The following is a 21,518-nucleotide window of genomic DNA, read 5'->3' on the forward strand; positions in this document are numbered from 1 at the left end:
AAAAGGAGGATTTCTTTTAATTAGCTGCACTGCACGCTGTCATTAAGTGGTGGGAAATAAACAGATTTGTCACCTGGCACTCCGATGACAGTGACAACAATGTCTCAGGATCTTTTGACACCTGTCCCTAAATCTTTTGAAATGGCAGTTAAAGGGGGAAACAAAGCTATAATACAGGGTTACCTGCCCGCGCTGCTCTTGTTTATCTGCCATTAATTGATCACTTGGTTGGATTATGTTTAGCTGAGCTCTTTATCGTAACTGTGATTAAGTAGTAGAGGTAAGGACTGGAATGGGATTGATCAAGAACGAATAAGCCTAAACACTGTGTAGCCTTCTCTATAGAAGTTTCACTAACGACAGTGACACTCGGATGACCTTCCCCTATGGGAAAATATAGGTAAAGTATAATTACTCTTACAAGTCTCAACAACAGAAAGTGACTAAAAGTCAAACTAATTTGGAATGTTGGAAAAGCTTCAGAGTTCCGGGTGATCTAGAGTGGTGGGTTGAGTTTATGGCGGCTTACCGGGTGGTTTGTGTAGTGGATGAATTAATACCCATTTCTCTGGTGGTCTAAGATTATGGAAACATTTATGCAGATTTACTTAGTGGGTTTGGATGATGAATGAGTTAATGGCAGCCTACCTGATGGATTTGGGTACCGGATGAGTTAATACTAGTTCATATGGGTGTTGTTCCTGGGTAGTAGAAGAGTTTGGGCTTGGATAGTGGATTAGTTTACGGCAGCTTGCCTCGTAGTTTAGGGTAGCGGATTAGTTATGCCAAATTCTCTGGTGGTCTAGGGCAGTCGTTAAGTTAATGCAAGCTTACCTGGTCATCTAGGGTAGTGGATGAGTCTTTGCCAGTTTTACTGGTGGTTTTGATTACTGGACAAGTTAATACCAGTTTACCTGGCGGTCTAGGGTAGTAAATGAATTTATGCCATTTGCCCCTGTGGTTTAGGGTGGTAGATTAGTTTATGCCATTTGCCCTGGTGGTCTAGGGTAGTATATGAGTTTATGCCATTTGTCTTGATCGTCTAGGGTAGTAGATGAGTTTATGCCGTTTGCCCTGGTGGTCTAATTAATAAAGGGGATGGGAGAACTACAATACCCAGATAGATTAGCGAAATTAGGATTATTTAGTCTAGAAAAAAGACGACTGAGGGGCGATCTAATAACCATGTATAAGTATATAAGGGGACAATACAAATATCTCGCTGAGGATCTGTTTATACCAAGGAAGGTGACGGGCACAAGGGGGCATTCTTTGCGTCTGGAGGAGAGAAGGTTTTTCCACCAACATAGAAGAGGATTCTTTACTGTTAGGGCAGTGAGAATCTGGAATTGCTTGCCTGAGGAGGTGGTGATGGCGAACTCAGTCGAGGGGTTCAAGAGAGGCCTGGATGTCTTCCTGGAGCAGAACAATATTGTATCATACAATTATTAGGTTCTGTAGAAGGACGTAGATCTGGGTATTTATTATGATGGAATATAGGCTGAACTGGATGGACAAATGTCTTTTTTCGGCCTTACTAACTATGTTACTATGTTACTATGTTACTATGTTACTATGTTACTAGGGTAGTATATGAGTTTATGCCATTTGTCTTGATCGTCTAGGGTAGTAGATGAGTTTATGCCGTTTGCCCTGGTTGTCTAGGGTAGTAGATGAGTTTATGCCATTTGTCTTGATCGTCTAGGGTAGTAGATGAGTTTATGCCGTTTGCCGTCCTGGTCTAGGTTAGTAGATGAGTTTATGCCATTTGCCATGGTGAGTAGATCAGTTTCCATTGTGAAACCTAAGATGGAAACAAAATGAACATATACCATGATATAAGTACCGTAAGTAAAACCCAGTAGTGCATATAAATAACATAGGGTAGTTAGTAAACATTGTATTTTATTTATTTATTTATTTTATTTATTTTTTTAAAAAGCTGATTGGACACCGGGCATCACTGGGCATCACTTCCCCAGGAAGAGCACGTGCCATCACCGCTAGAACGTAGCGGTCAGTATGGCGAGTATGGGTTAGTTTATTTTATTGGGGCCGAACATTTTGTTTAAGAAGTTGTTGTCCTAGTAGTGGAAGACTCCTTTGAGTGTAGAAAAGGGTTTATCTGTTCTAAGTATTAGGAAGTGACCATAGCTTATTAACCCTTTGCCTTGATCTCATTCGCAGGCTATCAGGCTTTCCCTGGAACAGTCTCTTCCACCGGAGCCACCAGAGGAGCTAAGCGAGCCACTGAGCAAGCTGCGGATTAGGACACCAAGCGGAGAGTTCATCGAAAGGCGTTTCCTGAGCTCCAACCCATTACAGGTGGTCTTCACCTTTGTAGCATCCAAAGGATTCCCCTTTGAAGAGTACAAACTGCTCAGCACCTTTCCTCGTAGAGATGTGAGTATCTCCCCTTCTCTACCCAAGTCTAGTCCTGCATGCTATAGAATTAGTAAGGTGCAGTGAAAAATTCAGCTCTTCTACATCAGTAGGTCAGTTTCCATGATGTACATGCTTAAAATAATGCTGCTATCCATTGCCACCAATAGCCCTTTCACTTGGCGCTGTGTATTTCGTTTTTTTTCCTGTGGGGGCGCTGCAGGGAGTTGGGCAATGAGATTCTCCAACAGATTGCAGATGACCATTGGGGTGGTCGTATCTTCTGAGTAACTTATTATTGGGTAACGATATAGCACAAGCCAAAAATAATTATTATACTTATGGGGCTGTTTTTATTTTATTTTTAGCTTTATCCACTTTTTTTTTTAGTTGTAATGGTTTCCAGTACGTATAATCTGTTTTGATGTTGAAACATTCTGTATCTCCCCTCATGGTTTGCACTGTAGCTTTTTGATGGTCCTAGGTTGACCTGATTATCCTAATTGAAGGCGCTGGCTTCCTACCTCAGTGCTTTGTAAGGCTTGTCATGTTATAAAAAGTCAAAAGCCTTGATATATGTAGAGCTTCTTCTGGTGCTCCATCATTAGAATGATCCACCTAAGGTTTATGATGCAATTACGGGTTCCTCTGTTGTTATGGAATCCAACTCGATCCCTGGTGTTGCCTTTCTACTGCAGTGGGATAAAAGTTCTTTTTCCCAGTTTTTTTGGCCATGTGTATGTCATCCACATCTTCTGGCATGGGTGCGGTCAATGAGGACTGGTTTGAGGAGCTCTTCAGGGATACAATCATTGTCTGGTTCTTTGGGTGCTGAGGCAGTGGTCAAACAACAATCTGTCACTTCCCAATTGGTCTGGTTTGGCTCCTCTTGGCCACCCGCGCTCTTCATAATGGTCAGTGCTGGCTCTGGCATGTATTTCTCCTATGTATTCTTTTCCATCTCTGCTTGATGCCCTGCTTGTCACTAATTTCATTCCCGTTACGGGCATTAATGGTGGTTTTGATGTGCTAAGAAATTGTTTGGCTCTTCTTATAGGCCTCTTCAAAGTTGACGCATCAGAAAATTAACAAAATTATTTTAGTTTTTCCTGGCTTCTCTTCGAAGTCGGCAATGAGTCACCTTGTTTCACTCAATCTACCCTTAGCCTTGGCCACTTTACTCTTACTAGCGATCTGGACGGTAATTACAGTTAACCAGTTCCCACAATGGTTGATCGTGCATAGTCTTACTCTGACTACGAGTTGTTGGTCATTAGTACCACAGTCTGTGCCTCGTAGTGATTTAGCAGAGAAAATTGATCCCTTCTTTTTTTTACTAGAAAGGATGTAGTTGTTCTGGTTGAGATGCTGTCCATTTGCTGATATCCAGGTGCTTTTGCTTTGCATCCTCTCCTTTCCAACCTCTCTGCAGAGGTAATCGTATCATGAGGAAGCAGGATTTATATGATTCGCGTATTGGGATGAAATTAGTCAAAAGAGCCATTAGCAGTCGCTGATCCTGAAGTTGGAAGAAGGAAGCGAGAAGGTTGGACTTTACCTACACATTATTATTATTATTATTATTATAATACATTTTTTATAGCAACATTTATTCCATGGCGCTTTACATGTGAAAAGGGGGCAAATGTAGACAAATACAATAAACATGAGCAAAAAACAAGGCACTAACCAGTACAGAAGGAGGGAGGACCCTGTCCGCGAGGGCTCACAGTCTGCAGACGATGGGTGAGGATACACTAGGAGAGGGTAGGGCAGGTTGTGCGGCAGTTCAGTAGGTTAGGTTATGGATCACTGCAAAGCTGTAGGCTTGTCGGAAGAGGTGAGTCTTCAGGTTCTTTTTGAAGGTTTCTATGGTAGGCGAGAGTCTGATGTGTTGTGGTAGAGAGTTCCAGAGTATGGGGGAAGCACGGGAGAAGTTTTGGATGCGGTTGTGGGAAGAAGAGATAAGGGGGAGTAGAGAAGGACATCTTGTGAGGATTGAAGGTTGCGTGTAGGTAAGTACCGGGAGACAAGGTCACAGATGTATGGAGGAGACAGGTTGTGGATGGCTTTGTATGTCATAGTAAGGGTTTTGAACTGGGGGACATAGGGGAGAGGCTGGGGAATAGCGGGGAGACAGGTGGATTAGTCAGGCAGCAGAGTGTGGGATGGATTGGAGTGGTGCCAGAGTGCTAGAGGCCAAAGAGTAGGAGGTTGCCGTAGTCAAGGCGGGAGATGATAAGGGCATGCACTAGTGTTTTTGTGGTTTCGTGGTCAAGGAATGCGCGAATCCGGGTAATATTTTTGAGTTTGAGACAGTAGGAAGAGGCAAGGGTTTGGATAAGTGGCTTGAAAGAGAGGGCAGAGTCGAGGATCGCCCCGAGGCACCAAGCGTGCAGGACCGGGGAAAGTGAACAGGCATTGACATTGATGGATAGGTCTGGTGAAGGGGTAGAGTGAGATGGGGGAATGATGATGAAGTCTGTTTTGTCCATTTTCAGTTTTAGAAAGCGAGCAGAAAAGAAGGCCTTGATAGCAGACAAACAGTGTGGGATTTTGGTGAGTAAGGAGGTGAGGTCACGTCCGGATAGGTAGATCTGCGTGTCATCAGCATAGAGATGATATTGTAAACCGTGGGATTCTATGAGCTGTCCCAGGCCGAAAGTGTAGATGGAGAAGAGTAGGGGTCCTAGAACAGAGCCGTGAGGAACACCGACAGACAAGGGGCGAAGTGAGGAGGTGGTGTGGGAGAGGGAGACACTGTTAGATATGACGAGATCCAGGATAGGGCCAAGTCTGTGATGCCAAGAGTTGAGAGGATCTGTAGCAGAAGGGAGAGGTCCACAGTATCAAAGGCAGAAGACAGGTCCAGGAGAAAGAGGACAGAGCAGTGCAGTGTAGTGTTGCTTGCTCTTGGCAGTTAGTAGGTCATTGGTGACTTTAGTTAGGTCAGTTTCAGTTGAGTGATGGGGTCGGAAACCAGATTGTAACTGGTCGAAGAGGGAGCAGGAAGAGAGATGGGAGGACAGTTCAAGATGGACTTGCTGTTCCAGTAGTTTTGAGGCATCAAAAAGACCAACATTCCAACTAACACCAACAAGGAAGTCCACATAAAGATTAGCAATAAAAAAAATTGAAGTAGTTAGCGGCTTTGTTTTTTTGGGGCCTTATATTGATCACCGTGACGGGTTGACCGCAGAGATCAAGTATTGACTATCGCTTTGACGGACACCTATGATGAGCATGGACCAAATATGAAAGTGCAAGGATGTTTTGGTCACAGTCAAAGAGTGATCAAAATTGTGTTCCCAAATGTGACATATGGATGTCTGATGCGGACACTCACAAAAGCAGACAGAAGAAAAATGAATGCCTTTGAGCTGTGGTGCTGGAGAAGCCTTCTGAGAATCCCATGGACCTCTAGGATCACTAAGAAATATATTTTTGATTATATAAACCTCAGAATTGTCCCTGGAAGTCAAGATCACCAGATGGAAACTTGGACATGTGTTGAGGGGAAATTCACTAAAAAAGGAAGATATTACTGGGACTGGGCAATCTTTGGTAAAGGGAAACTGGAGTCCAAAGTTCCGTTGTCTGAACACCATTAAGAATGACATGGAGTGACCATGAGAATCATAGTATGAAATGACCTACAGAGTATCTAAGGGTCAGACACAACTGAACAGATAGAATCCAAATCTATTGTAGAGTTGGGAGTTATTTTCAGCCATGTAAGCTCTATAACAAAGAGCTTGTAAGCGCTTCGTTCCTTGCCTAGCTAACTATACAGTAAACTATAAAATAAAAAAATCTGCCTGTTCTTGAGAATGACGAGTATTTTTAATAACAAGTAAATTGCAAAGTTGTACGTTTTCACAAGGACTTTGCAAATTTACACAGTTTTGATGTTGTGAAAATCCCTTTAAAGCTAGCCTTTCCATAGAAGAGCTACTTATTGCTGAAAAAGTTACTACTGGACACGTTCAAGAAGCCTTGTGGCTTGAATGCCTAGAAGGATCGTAGCTTTTTTTGGTCCATATGTGGGGCGACCTACAGTACGTAATATTCAGCAGGTGGATTCAGTGTTAGGACCGACCGGTGAGTAGGTAAACATACCAGTTATGAGCTATTGTATAACGTCGGTGAATTTCTGATGGCCTTTATTTCCAGTCTTGATGAGGACGGCAGTTGTAAGCGGGAGTGCTGTAAGGAGGGGAGGCTACGGCGGGTGCATGGCTAATGAGGCTTCCTCTGACCTGCCCACTTTATACTGAGCGGCTTCATAAACTCAGATGAGAGGAAGCGACTCATTTGTAGATCATTTTATTAATAAACTGTTTACAAAATATTTACAAGCGGCGTACAGAACCCAACACCGGGGGCTTACAAATGACTAATACAGCTGAAGCTCCGAGATGTCTCTGTAATATATTCTAATCTCCTTAGAGCCAACGATAATTAAACTGGAAAGAATACAATTTCCAGCAGGCCAAGAACTGCAAGTGCTTATTGTGCTGTTATATAGGACACTTTAACCCTTTTCCCGCCAGAGTCATTTTGTTGGGCGCTTATCATATGCCCATGTCATCAGCTATATAAAGCTTGTCCATTATTGGTCTCCGATCGGCATGTGTGATTCTGGGGGGCCTTGATCAGGCTATCACAGCGGTCTCTGACTCTAAGCTGATTTTATCTACTGCGAGTACACAGTTAATAGGATCCCCGACACCGCTCCTGATCAGACCGGTATTACCATGCGCATGATGACTTCTGTCCATACTCATCTCCTGCCGACGCATCATCAACGCCGCTCACCACCCGATACGGAAGTAGCGCCAGAGACGCCCTTTAATGCTTCCTTCCTATATATTTGAACATTGCATTAGGTAAAATCACAGAATTCTTCCTATTGAGTAACAAGACATCAGGTTTCATCAGTTTATATTCTCTTTTATAGGGAGCTGTGCACGCAGCCGTATCGTCTATATGTATTGTACATGTCTTTAATAGGCACCCACTAATCTTTAGGGACCCATACTGTACCTCCATAGCATCCCATTCTCCAGAGAATGCAGAAAAATGGGTGTATTCAATGGAGGTAAAGAATTGCTTGAAGGGGAGAATGCAGCACTTTCCTGAATCTCCATTATAATACTATGTCATACATATATACAGTTTATGTAATATTTTATAGGAAAAAAACAGTGTTGGATTGGGGTGGCAAGGACCCAGCAGTAACATTGATTCTGGGGCCCACTGTTCAGCTACATGCAAATATTACATGACGCTCTTTCACAAGTTTACCTCTGCTTCTATAAAGTAATAAAGTCGGTAGTTTGTTGGATGAATGATAAGATGCTGTTTTTGTCTGCACATAGTGGTGGTGAGTGGCTTACTCCCGCATAGGGGGCCCACCAGGGAATTCAACTGTTCACCCGTAGGCCAGTCCGAGCCTGGACAAGAATATACATGGAAAGATTTTTCATATGGTGGACCCTTGGAATTGACATGTTGTGACTGGTGAAAAAGACGGAGAAGCCACTTGTGCCAATGTGTTGGGTTTGGATCTTGTAGCTCAGGCTTGTTTCAAGCTGTATTATCAGGCACAATCACCACATGGCCTAAGAAAATGGATTAAACATAAATAATTTGACATAGGTTTTCTCTTCTTTTCAAGAGGACCTGTAACTTGTTCAGCAAAATTGAATTAAATACCGTGTAAAAAATCCTGGCACTCCACTGATTCTGCCATCCTTTCCTGTTTTGTGCAGTGTTACTTTATTGCAGAGATATTCACATTTCCTTCTTCTGGAGCACACTATGGGAAAGCCCTGCTTGTAGTTTAACTTGGCATTTCTTTGGAATCACAGCTCTGCAGCTTATGAGATTGCTAGATCCGCTGCCAAGCTGTTATTAGCAGCACCTGATAGTGTAAGCTCACGGCCCCAGAAAAGACTATGAAGAAACGCCCAGTTGGACTACAAGCAGAGAATTCACATACTGAGCTCCGGAAGAAACGGATTATCTCTGCAATGGAGCGACACAGAGCAAAACAGGAAATAGCTTGAGAATCAGGGGAGCTCTGGGATTTATACAAGGTATTTAACTCATTTTTTTGCTTGCTTGACAAGTCCTCTTTAAGAAATAGCCCAGTACTGCTAAAGCCAATCTCTGCCCGCATGATCAAAAGTTGGTCATAGACTTATTGCATCAGTCACATGCTTGTTCCAGACAGAAGAAGAAGCGGTGGAGCTCGGGAGATGATATTCCTTTTTTTATTTTTATTTCTTCTAGTAAGTTTCTTTAAAAAAATGTGTTGGCCATCCCCTTTAATAACTGTGCCAACCACCGTTTGCTCCATGTCGTGTATACCAGGATGCTCGAGTGTCGCGGTGTATTCATATAACTGTGTTCTTTGTCCAGCCTATCTTGATAAACTTTATCTGCTACGGTTTCCACCACATTCTGCCCATCAAGTGTGGTGGGATTAAGTGGAACACGAGTCACTTAAGGTAATCCCACAGCTGAAGGCATTGCTTAATCGCTCTAAACCAGTTTGCTCTGTTCAGTATGGTGTGATTTGCTTAAATCTGTTTAATTGGCCACTTCCAACAAACAAGTGAGATAACATTCTGGCAACCATGTAACCGAGACGCAAAAGAGGAAACCGCACTGAGCACATTACAGTTCCGTTCCTCCACTTGTATCGAATAGGCGTAGGAATTTATGTAGTGAACTTAATCCATTATTCACCCTATTCATTTACCGTGAACTCGTGACATCTCTATAATGTGACTCACTCAGTGAAACTTGTGGCTCTCGAGATGGATAGAGATAGCGCAGTCCAACAACCTGGAGGGAAGCTGGTACGACAGATAACCAGCGAAGTCCAACAACTGGGATTGAAGCTGGTACGACAGATAACCAGCGCAGTCCAACAACCGGGAGGGAAGCTGGTACGACAGATAACCAGCGCAGTCCAACAACCGGGAGTGAAGCTGGTACGACAGATAACCAGCGCAGTCCAACAACCGGGAGTGAAGCTGGTACGACAGATAACCAGCGCAGTCCAACAACCTGGAGGGATGCTGGTACGACAGATAACCAGCGCAGTCCAACAACTGGGAGTGAAGCTGGTATGACAGATAACCAGTGCAGCCAGAAAAGGCCCCGTTATCCAATAATTACATTTCCTTAGCAAAAACGACTAGATTGTATTGTCCTAAATATTGCATACCTTCATATTGCACCTACAGGAGCTTTGATGACATTCCCATACTAGATCCATAGGCCTCAATATGGTGGGTGCCTCATTTCCATTCATCCAGAAGAGCATTTGTGAGGTCAGACCCCTGATGTTGAGGAGAGGCTGGGCTCACAGTCTCCGATATACTTCATCCCAAAGTTGTTGGACCGAGCTCTGTGCTATCGGTCATGTTTTCCACACAAAACTCCTCCAGTCATTTTTATGGACCTCCTTCAAACCCACAAAGTTTGAAGCTACGATTGTCGATCATGTTTTGCAAGTTGCAGTAGTAAGGCTAGGGTCACACAGCATTTGTGCACCTAACCTACAGAGTACATTGTGACCATTCACCAGACTGAGGTTGAAAATGCATTTTTTTTGTCCTCTGTCTTATTGGAATGCGACTGCATGCAGTTTGTTCAACTGTATAGAAAAGTGCCGCAGACAACACTTCCCTTTCCTATATAGAGAGCCACTCTAAAACAAACCATGCGGCACACATTTGTTGACAGTGAGCCTTTTTGCAGGACATTTGCCCCAGCATCCATCCTGACTATACACACTGTCAGCGCACACCCTCCTGAGTGCATGCACACAACACCGGGCCTAGGTCCCTGATAACAAGCTTGTTGGTGACATTTCTGTCCTCTGCTCCTCAGCATTTGGCACCCCACTTTGTAACATTTCGGGGTCTCCACTTCATGGCTGAGTTGCAGCGGTTCCTTTCACTTCTCAATAATATCAGTCACATGTGATGGGGAAGATTTAGGAGGAAGAACCACTGGCCATTCTGTCTCATGTTAGTAAAGGCAGACGGCACGGCCGGGGGCCGGATGTTATACACGGGGGACGAGTTGACTAATGTCTTACATCGGGGGTCGAATGATCTACACTGGGGGCAAGGGGCCAAATGTTATACACCAGGGGGGATTTTATACACTGGGAGTGAGGGGCCGGACGTTATACATCGGGGGCTGAATGATATACACTGAGGGGGGGGGGGGGGCGAGGGGCCAGATGTTATACACCAGGGGGAATTTTATACACTCGGAGTGAGGGGCCGGACGATATACATCGGGGGCTGAATGATATACACTGGGGGGGGGGGGGGGGGCGAGGGGCCAGATGTTATACACCAGGGGGGATTTTATACACTCGGAGTGAGGGGCCGGACGATATACATCGGGGGCTGAATGATATACACTGGGGGGGGGGGGGGGCGAGGGGCCAGATGTTATACACCAGGGGGGATTTTATACACTCGGAGTGAGGGGCCGGACGATATACATCGGGGGCTGAATGATATACACTGGGGGGGGGGGGGAGGGGGGCGAGGGGCCAGATGTTATACACCAGGGGGGATTTTATACACTCGGAGTGAGGGGCCGGACGATATACATCGGGGGCCGAATTATATACACCGAGGGATTTTTTACACCGAGGGTGAGGGGCTAGATCTTATACACCAGGAGCAATGGAACTGAATGGAAAAGCCTAATTTTATTTATTCAATTGTGTGTTCCAATATTTCTGTCCATATAAAGCATCTGACTGTTACGGCGTTCTTTATAAGCTACCGCCTGCCTGACCACTGGGACCTGCTCCAATGGCTAGAATAGGTCACTTTTAACCCCGACATTTATTACTCTTAGAATGGAGCGGGATCGTTCATGTCCGACTGCCGCTTCGTTCATTAGAAGTGAGGCTGCCAGGAAATAGAGGAGGCCAGCCCTATAGGGAATGAATGGAGCGGCGGTCGAGCATCGCACTGCGGCCATTCCAATAGGGAGAAGGTCTGCGTTCTGCTGATCGGGGTCTGTCTTGGTGATTGGAACTCTCCAATCTTGAAGTTATCCCCCATCCTAATAATCCAGCCTCCAAAACATGTATTCAAGGTGTGATGGGACCAAGAAAGTTTTGGAAGCTCTTGATCTACAAATATGAAAAACTTATCTGCAATGTGAGATGAGTGGATTTATTTTTTCTAATTTTACTTTCACTGTCCCAAATTAATTTAGAAGAGCTGAGCGTATTTTGGCCATCAGTTACTGCAGCATATGGCAATTTCAGTTAATTTAATACCTGTGCTGCAAATCTCCACTCAATACCAAAATTCAATTTCTTGTCAGCCTGCTGCATCTGTGCAGGTGCGGGATGAGCGGAGCGCCATCTGTGCAGGGTTCTCGCTGGCTGTTTGTGGAAATGTAGATATATTGCCTTCCTGGCTTCTCCTGTGAATAACTAATGAAGCGTCCGTCCATCCGCTCTCATCTGTGCATTTGTAAGATTGCTAAACACGGATCTATTCTGCATTATCGCAGCATTCTCCAAAGCCTCCGTGAGTATTGCGGCTGTATCCATAGAACTGGAGGACTCGGGGAGCTTCATCCTCTGTTGTAATTCTACTTCATGTTGCTTTCCGGCAGATGTCATGGCGGATTTACTTCCCACTGGCCAAATAATTGGAATGAATATTACTAATTAAAATTCACCCGTCAATCTCTTGATGTCTTTAATTTTCATTTTCTACACTAACTGCTCTGATCCACCCATAAATAAAGCAGAAATATACCTTACGAATTACATGGTGCATTTCATAAGTGTAAGTGCGAATATCTATCCATAGCAAGTGCAAATTTTGGTTTTAGGTCCCAGCTAGTAATGAGTGAGCATGCTAGGATAAGGTGTTATCCGAGCATGCTTATGTGCTAACCGAGAGTCTTCGGTGTGTTCGAACAATATGTTCTAGTCCTCGCGGCTGTTTGATAGCCACAACAAACAACCAATCCCTGCATGTGTTGCGGCTAGCGAGCAGCCACGGGGACTCAAACATATTTTTCAAGCACGCCGAAGACACTCCGCTCCCAAGCATGCTCAGATAACACCTTATCCGAGCATGCTTGCTCAGCACTAGTCCCTTAAATTCAGATACAAGACTATATGACCACTGCCACTAGCTTCTAAGTCAACGTTTCCGGTCATCTGAAGATGAAAGAAACCCAGTTTTCCCATATTCTGAAGGTTGACCAAAAACTGTGTGTCCCATTTGTGCTGCAACTTGGATTCAGTCGTTTTCCCCAAATTGAATTTCTTCCATTTGTGTGTGATTATAAGCTACAAGGTCGTCTCCTAATTTCTGTATAACACGTACTTTGCCGAATTGAGACTGACCTTCCCCGTATTCTCCTATGAGAATGCAGGTCACTTCTGCTCACATAAGCATCGCATACACCCAATTCTTACACTCCGATTAGCCGCTGAGTATTTCACCTCTTATGGTTAAAGCGGCGTTCCCGAGTTACAGGATAGGGGGAAACTTTCCAATCACTGAGGGTCCCACTGCTCTGGCCTCCACTGTTACCAAGAATCGGGGCTGAATGGAGCAGAGGTCCAACATGTGCAATACCGCTGGAGATTGCGGAGCGCAGCGCTCTGCTGCTCTATACCACTGCTAGTAGTATGAAAGGAGATGCGGTGCGCGTGGTGGACCTAACGCCATTCAGCCAGGACTCGGGTCTTCAGCAGAGCCTCAGTTTCTGGGATCGGTCGGCCTCTTGGGTTTTTTTTTTTCTTCCTTCCGTCAACCACACAATTCCTGCTAAAAGAATGTAGTGGGGGAAAAATGTGTTGTGGGGTATACTCCCCCCCCCCCCCTCCCCCATACAATGGGAGATATTTTAGCACCACCTATATACCAAGACAATGGGATACGTCAGTTCCAGCATCTACCTCCAACATAGACTCAAGTGGTCTGAGCGTAATGCTGCGACAGTAACATGTATGCGATGTAATCAGAAGTGAACAGGTCACTGCCTCCCACAAGGTCAACACACTCCTCCTCTGCTGCTGTAATCTATTACTATTGCTATTCCTGACCTTTGGCAGCCTAAACAGTGGTCAGATAAGCAGGAGAAGAACTTTAAAATAACTGAATTCATAAAGTGAGTTGGTTTTGTGTCGGCAGGGGACATGCATGAAATCCTTCAGCCTTCTCCAATCTATTGATTTGACCAGCGATTTCCTAAATGACAGTAGTTCTTTGTGCAGGATCACATAATGGGAGGTGTCCTCTTACAGAGCGAGCTTCAGCGGGACGCACAGTTTGTTCCCGTAACTGTACTGTATAGAAGGCGGCGTATACAGTTACGGAGTCATGATGTAACGAGAGCGAGCGGGGAACGGTACAAACTGTCCTGTATCTCTTGATTAAAAAAAAAACCACAGCTGTTCGGTGGCTGCTGCTCTAACTGCTGCCCGAAACATGCCTCCTTATTGTCTCCTAATTGCTACCTAACGAGGCTTATGTTTTTAGCTTGCTGCTTTCCATGTGGAATAGCATTAATAAGAAGTAATGAGACCTTGCAGTATTACATGACACCCAGGAGAACAGGCGCCCCCCACGGACCCGCAGAATTGGTTGCGAAATGGTCTGCATGGATGGTAGGGCTCTTTCTTACTGTTTCCACTTTTTTTTTTTACTGGCAAAAATGAATTTATTCAAAACCGTGACGATTAGTAGCCAAGTCCTAGGTGTGATGCTCTCATTTTCACATTGCAGGTTGCAGCTCTTGTTGTTTCCTCTGATTAGTTATACAGGAGCCGGTTACCTGCAGGTAATTGGGTACAGAGGATCTGTCGCCAAGTTTCCCAATACAAATAGTATACACAATGGAGTTGATCTTGGAACTGATGAGGCTGGTGTATTTACATTGAAAATCTATATCAGAATGACTGTATATTGGATCGAAGTACATTCAGTCTTTGCCCCTCCAGTCTGACTGACAGTTGCAGATTGTACTGAGCAGTGTGAGAGCTCAGCAGGGAAGAGGGTCACTGAGGAGTTGACAGGCGAAGTGGGCGGAAAGTGAGGTCCTTTTGTTTAGGGCTTCCCAAAAAGAGTTGCCTTATAGTATTACATTTTGGAACTATTATACTCTTTAAGAGCCTATTCAAAATATGAAAAATATGGCTGCTTTCATCTATAAACCAACCGTACGGCACCTCTGATATTGGACAACCTCTTTAATATGTCTACATTAGTGGAGCAAGCCTAAACTTTCAACTTCAGCAAGTCTGGTTGAACAATATTATGTGTTTTTAGGCCTCCCGACTCCCATCTGACAGATGATATTGGAGCAAAGCAGGATTGGGCATATTGAATTTCAACATGCCCGATCATTTATTCTCTACTTTCTGAATACATGTACGCACAGCGAAGACATTGAAGGTGTATGGACACCATGTAGCTCTGCCCTGGGAGTAGTCAGTGTTTTGCTAGTATGTGTAGGTTCATCATGAGGCCAGCAGGCTCAGAATTTACATTTCTTCCAATTACCATCGTAATTTTCCCTTTTTTTTCTTCTTTTTTTAAGTCCAAGTGCATTATCGATCCGACATAGCAGTAAATGAACGGTTTACCCCTGACAGATCTGAACGTCTGACGATGCAGAAGGTTATGGGCTGCTAATTAAGCAGAACGATGAGCCATACGAAGAGGAGGAGGGGGAAAGCGAAGAGCCGCTAAAACAAAGCGACAACAGCTCTGTTTGTTGACAGATGCAGCAGGCGCATATTCAGTAATTGGGTAATGGTGTAAACATTGGCAATTCGGCAAATCCCTTAGTGCATTGGAAACAGAAGGCAAGCTGAAATCAAGGGTATAAACAGACCCACCCTCTCATGTCACCCACAGTCCTCCTCCTGAAACTATTCTAAGATCTCCAAAATAAAAAGAACGATGGAGAAATGGGCATCGTAGATTATCGCCCGGGTTCTGCTCGTCCTTAATTAGCCGATGCCCCATCTGGAAGGACTCGGTGCCGCTCTTACAGCAGTAATAGGTGTTTAAGGCAGCGAAGACGTCTTGCCATATCGCACCTTCCACGCTTCTCCTAGCAGCTGTTCCAACATGTAAGGTTAAGTATAACAGTATGCTCATTTAACCACAACGAAGAGATGACAACAGACAGAATCTCGCCCTTCCCTGGCCGAGGAAGTTGCCACGTTCTAATCGGCAGTTCTCAAATCAACAATCCAACGGTGTAATGAACTGGCTGGCCCAATAATACACACTGAGTGGAGATTGTGGGTAGCTGCACCCGTTTGCCAGTCTTTTCTTTCTGCTGCCTCTTTGTCATTTTGGTCGGCATCAAATCATTAAATATAAACGTCAAGGATCCGATGCCATCACCATTCCTGCTGTTGTCAAACTTCGAGGGGAGGCCGGGAATCGGCGTTTCCCAACAGCTGGAGTGGAGGAAGCTGCGGATCCCTCCTTAATGTTATAGTGCATAAAGGGTTCTGGGACCTGAACACTAATCTTGGGAGGGTGTCATGGTTTTATGGTTTAGGTATATGTTTATATAGTACTAGATGGTAGCCCGATTCTAACGCATTGGGTATTCTAGAATATGTATGTATGTATATAGCAGCCACATAGTATATAGCACAGGCCACGTAGTATATAGGAGTACTACGTGACCTGTGGTATATACCATGTGGCTGCTATATACATACATACATACATATTGTAGAATACCCGATGCGTTAATATAGGCCACGCAGTAAATAACACAGCCCATGTAGTATATAGCAGCCTCGCAGTATATAGCAGCCACACAGTAAATAACAGCCCACGTAGTATATAACACAGCCCACACAGTATATAGCAGCCACGCAGTATATAGCAACCACGCAGTAAATAACACAGCCCACGCAGTATATAGCAGCCTCGCAGTATATAGCAACCACGCAGTAAATAACACAGCCCACGTAGTATATAGCAGCCTCGCAGTATATAGCAGCCACACAGTAAATAACAGCCCACGTAGTATATAACACAGCCCACACAGTATATAGCAGCCACGCAGTATATAGCGGCCACAAAGTATATAACACAGCCCACGTAGTATATAGCACAGCCCACATAGTATCTAACAGTGGCCACGTAGTATATAGAACGCAGTATAGAACACAGCCACGTAGTATATAACACAGCCCACGCAGTATATAGCAGCCATGTAGTATATAACGCAGCCCACGCAGTATATAACACTGGCCACGTAATATATAGCAGCCACGCGGTATGTAACACAGCCCATGTAGTATTTAGCAGTGTGGGCACCATATCCCTGTTAAAAAAAAAAATAATAATTAAAATAGTTATATACTCACCCGGCGGGATCCAGCGTAGATCCAGCGAACCTCTGGCGATGCGCGTGCGGCTGCCGCCATCTTGCGTTCCCAGGATGCATTGCAAAATTAATTTCGCAATGCATCTCTGGGACCGGAAGCTGGCGGCAGGCGCGAGCGCATCGTTAAACTACCGAAGGTGAGAATAGCAGGTTTTTTTTTTTTTATTATTATTATTTTTAACATTAGATCTTTTTACTATTGATGCTGCATAGGCAGCATCTATAGCAAAAACTTGGTCACACAGGGTTAATAGCAGCGGTAACGGAGTGAGTTACCCGCTGCATAACGCGGTCCGTTACCACTGGCAGTAACCCTGTGTGAGCGGTGACTGCGGGGAGTATGGAGCGGGCGCCGAGCACTGACTGCAGGGAGTATGGAGCGGGCGCCGGGCACTGACTGCGGGGAGTATGGATCGGGCGCTGACTGCGGGGAGTATGGAGCAGGTGCTGACTGCGGGGAGTATGGACCGGGCGCTGACTGCGGGGAGTATGGAGCGGGCGCTGACTGCGGGGAGTATGGAGCAGGCGCTGACTGCAGGGAGTATGGAGCAGGCGCTGACTGCAGGGAGTATGGAGCGGGTGCCGGGCACTAACTGCGGGGAGTATGGAGCGGGCGCTGACTGCGGGGAGTATTGAGCAGGAGCTGACTGCGGGGAGTATGGAGCGGGCGCCGAGCACTGACTGCGGGGAGTATGGAGCGGGCGCCGGGCACTGACTGCTGGGAGTATGGAGCGGGAGCCGGGCACTGACTGCGGGGAGTATGGAGCGGGTGCCGGGCACTGACTGCGGGGAGTATGGAGCGGGCGTCGGGCACTGACTGTGGGGAGTAGGGAGGGACTAATCGGACTGTGGCCTTTGCTGATTGGTCGCGGCAGCCATGACAGGCAGCTGGCGAGACCATTCAGCGACTTGGATTTCCATCACAGACAGAGGCCGCGACCAATGAATATCCTGGACAGACAGACGGAAGTGACCCTTAGACAATTATATAGTAGATTTTTATGTAGTTGTAGAAATTCCTTTCATCTGGCATCAGTTGATTAGAAAATGTTATTAGGCTTCTCTGAAAAAAAAGGTTATTTGTTTTGGCCTTTTTTTCCTTCATCTTTCTCTGAGAGTATATGAGTTTTATGCATTTTATATAATTGTCTATTAATCCAGACTATTTTAGAATCTGGAACCTGTTGATGAAACTTAAGTTACCCTGTACGCTTTAGTTGGCTCTCTATGGTTCGGCCAACTGAGATCTTTCCCTTCCAAGATGGATGAATGATTAGATGATGGATGGATTGATAGATAGATCTATGGATGGTTAGGTAGTGGATGGATGGATAGACATACATAGTGCATGGATAGGGGATGGATGAATGAATGGTTGGTTGGAAGGATGGTTGGTTGGTTGGAAGGATAGTTGGTTGGTTGGAAGGATGGTTGGATAGATGGACGGTTGGATAGATGGACGGTTGGATGGATGGTTGAAAAGATTTAGAAAAGCAAATGCTTATGTGTATCTATATGTGTGTACGCATGTATATGTATATCGCCATGGTGGAAATTGCAATTGATATTGACACTTGCCAGCAGTCACGTGCCTCTTTTACACTGCTGACACTAGGAGTGCACATCATATACAGTGTGTAAAGTCATGGTGCACTTTTATAGTTTACATTTTGGCGTCTTTTCTCTGGCCCGATCATATCAGACCTGTTCATGAGGAGAGATAACAAGAACCAATCAAACACAAACTCATTTAAGCTGTTGCTGAGCCCCCAGTCAGATTAATCCCTGATAAACTGAACTCTGATTAATACACTGCCAGGTCTGTTACATCATGCAACCACAAGCTTATGCTATCGATAGGATGTGTGTAGGGCAACAAGTGGAGCGCACATTGAACTGCACTGAATAGTTATGAAACTCTGAGAGTGTTTTTTTTTATTTGGAGCAGATTTGACATTTCTATAATTTTTTGTTGCTTTCCAGTGACTGGTCAAAAGTGCACCATGACTTTACGGACAACACTGTATCATTACCTAGAAACCTCATTTTAATTGCCGTCTTGGTGGCATATTCCAACCATCCTTTAATCCCCTCACACATACCATCTGCAACGACAAAAAAAAAACTTAGGACCTTTTTGTGTATTGTTTGGTGTGTAATTGTAGTCGATTTCATTTCATCAATGTAGCAGAGCTGAGTTTGGTTCATCAGTGCTTAGATCACCATTAATAACTAATTGAGCCTGCTGCATGTGTGGTACTCACAGTACCTATGGCACCTCTAGAACACCGCATTCATACAGACTACTTAGGCTACTTTCACACTGGCGTTTTTTTGAATACGTCGCAATGCGTCGTTTAGGGGAAAAAACGCATCCTGCAAAGTTGTCTGCAGGATGCGTTTTTGCCCCATAGAGTAACATTACCAACGCATTGCGACGTATTGACACACGTCGCAACCGTCGTGCGACGGTTGCGCCGTGTTGTGGCGGACCGCCAGGAGCAAAAAATGTTAAATGTAACGTTTTTTGCTGCCGACGGACCGCTTTTTCCGACCACGCATGCGCGTCCGGAACTCCGCCCCCACCTCCCCGCACCTCACTATGGGGCAGCGGATGCGCCGGAGAAATGCATCCGCTGCACCCGTTGTGCGGCGCATCAAACGCTAGCGTCGGAATCTTGGCCCGACGCAATGCGACGGGCTGAATCCGACGCTAGTGTGAAAGTAGCCTTAATGGGTAACTAAACTTTTTTCAGTTTCGTTTTTGATCAGTCTTTGCAAAGTTATCAATCTTTGTAATATACTCCGTTACATTATCTTGCTTCATTTTGCGCTCAAACTTCATGCTGAACGTGCTGTTTTATCTGCCTTGTTCAGTGTAGATGGTTTGATCTGACCTAGCTAATATCCGCACTCCAGTGTCTCCCACTTCCCCACTGAAAACTCCCTGCCTGAGCATGAGGGAAGAGCGCAGATCACACAGGTCTACAGATATTTGCTAGACCTGCATTTCAAAAGCCGCTATGAATGCATGAACACCACAGATAAAACAGCACTTTCAGAAATGAAATTTAAGAGGAAAGGAAGCAATATAACGTCATGCCGTTATTAATTGATCAATAATTAAAATAAAAAGTTTAGTTACTCTTTAAGAGAAATCCTGTCTTTCTAGTTTAACATTTTGGTCACATTAATATGTTTCCCTATAAGATTGGGGCTGTCAAACACCCCAGAAACAACTTGCCATCCTAACTCATTGCATGCTGCATTGCATTACAAAGGTTTTAGTTCTTTGCAGTTCATTGGGAAATTGTAAAGAATTCTAGTCAATAATGTATATTATGTGCAGACACTGAACCAGCAGGGGTGCACTGGGAGATCTGAAGTCGGAGAGAAACTAACTGCTGCTCTCACTGATAATTGTTACTCATGTACATTTGCATCTAAATGCACCTTGATTGATATATTTATTTGTGGGGGAGGAGATTCAATAGAACCCGAAGTTTATTAATTTTACACTTTTTTTGGCTTAGGAGTCCAGTGGGCGGTCCTACTACGGAGTTGATCATTATTTAGATAAGATTGTTAAACATGTGGGCTTAGAAGTCAAAGGGGGCGGTTCTACTCAGTGATTGACAGTGCATCCCTTATAAGTGTGCGTAGAAAAAATGTTAATGTCTGAGATAGGACCGCCTACTGGACTCCTGAGTCTTGAATAAGCAGAGGTGTAGTTGGATAAATTACGGTACTTCTATGCTGCATTGCATATTATGTGCAGACACTGAATCAGCAGGGGAATACTGGGAGAACTGAAGACAAGCTAAATGCTGCCCTTAACGAATCTTCTCACTTATTATGTTTTCCAGATCACCCAATTGGATCCCAGCAGGACTCTCATGGAACTTAAGCTATATCCTCAGGAAACACTTTTCCTGGAAGCCAAGGAATAATTTTCCCTTAGCGCGGACTGTGAAAGCGGTGGAGGAGGTTCTGCTGTATTGGATAAATAAAGTTCTGTCACCTCGCACACCCAGAGTGCACACATGCATCATAGGAGCGGGGGCCTGTAGCCCCCCATTCTGGAGGCTTTCAGCCCGGGCAAGAGATTATCACCAATACAACGTTAATTATTACAGATAGCCATCATCCAGCTTCTCATCTAATAAATGCACTCTTCTCACACCAAAAACATTACTTTAAGTTTCTTAAAGGGGAAATCCAGGCAAAAAGAATACATCTTCAGATGTGATATATACATGTGAGAAGATCACATCGATGACATCTTAGGTCCCAGAGCACCACTTATTTCCGAAGTGAAAGGGCTCTGGAGAGTCACATTTACCCGAATGTGGGCGACACATTTACCTATGTAAGGCTTTCCTTAAAGGGAACCCATCACTTTAAAAATGCAGGCTTACCTTGAGGTCACTGCTATTAGCTGAGCAGATTGATTATACATATTTGTGAGTTAAAAGGTTCTATAAAACTAGTAACTTTTTAGGAGTCCAGTAGGCGGTGCTACTCACGAATTGACCGTTTCTTATGCTTATACAGTCCGAGATGGTCAAATATCTGCGCGCTCTGGGCTTAGAAGTCAAGGGGGCGGTCCTAATAAGTGATTGACAGTGTTTCCAGTATGAGTGTGCGTAGGAGGAAAAAAAAGGTCCGTACCTAAGTAGGACCGCCCACTGGAC

The 21,518-nt window shown here is 44.7% G+C and overlaps 1 protein-coding gene across 1 annotated transcript in view; it reads left to right on the forward strand.

Moving 5' to 3' along the window:
- FAF1 (Fas associated factor 1) overlaps nucleotides 1–21,013 on the forward strand; it is a 210,132-nt gene extending 189,119 nt beyond the window's left edge. Inside the window, exons 18-19 of the mRNA XM_069737931.1 lie at nucleotides 2,188–2,403; nucleotides 20,691–21,013. Of these exons, the coding sequence (XP_069594032.1) occupies nucleotides 2,188–2,403; nucleotides 20,691–20,774 (300 nt within the window). The 3' untranslated portion in view covers nucleotides 20,775–21,013. The remainder of the gene's footprint in view (nucleotides 1–2,187; nucleotides 2,404–20,690) is intronic.
- The last annotated feature ends 505 nt before the right edge of the window (nucleotides 21,014–21,518 follow it).

Source organism: Ranitomeya imitator, chromosome 8 (genome assembly GCF_032444005.1).
Source record: "Ranitomeya imitator isolate aRanImi1 chromosome 8, aRanImi1.pri, whole genome shotgun sequence".
NCBI lineage: Eukaryota > Metazoa > Chordata > Amphibia > Anura > Dendrobatidae > Ranitomeya > Ranitomeya imitator.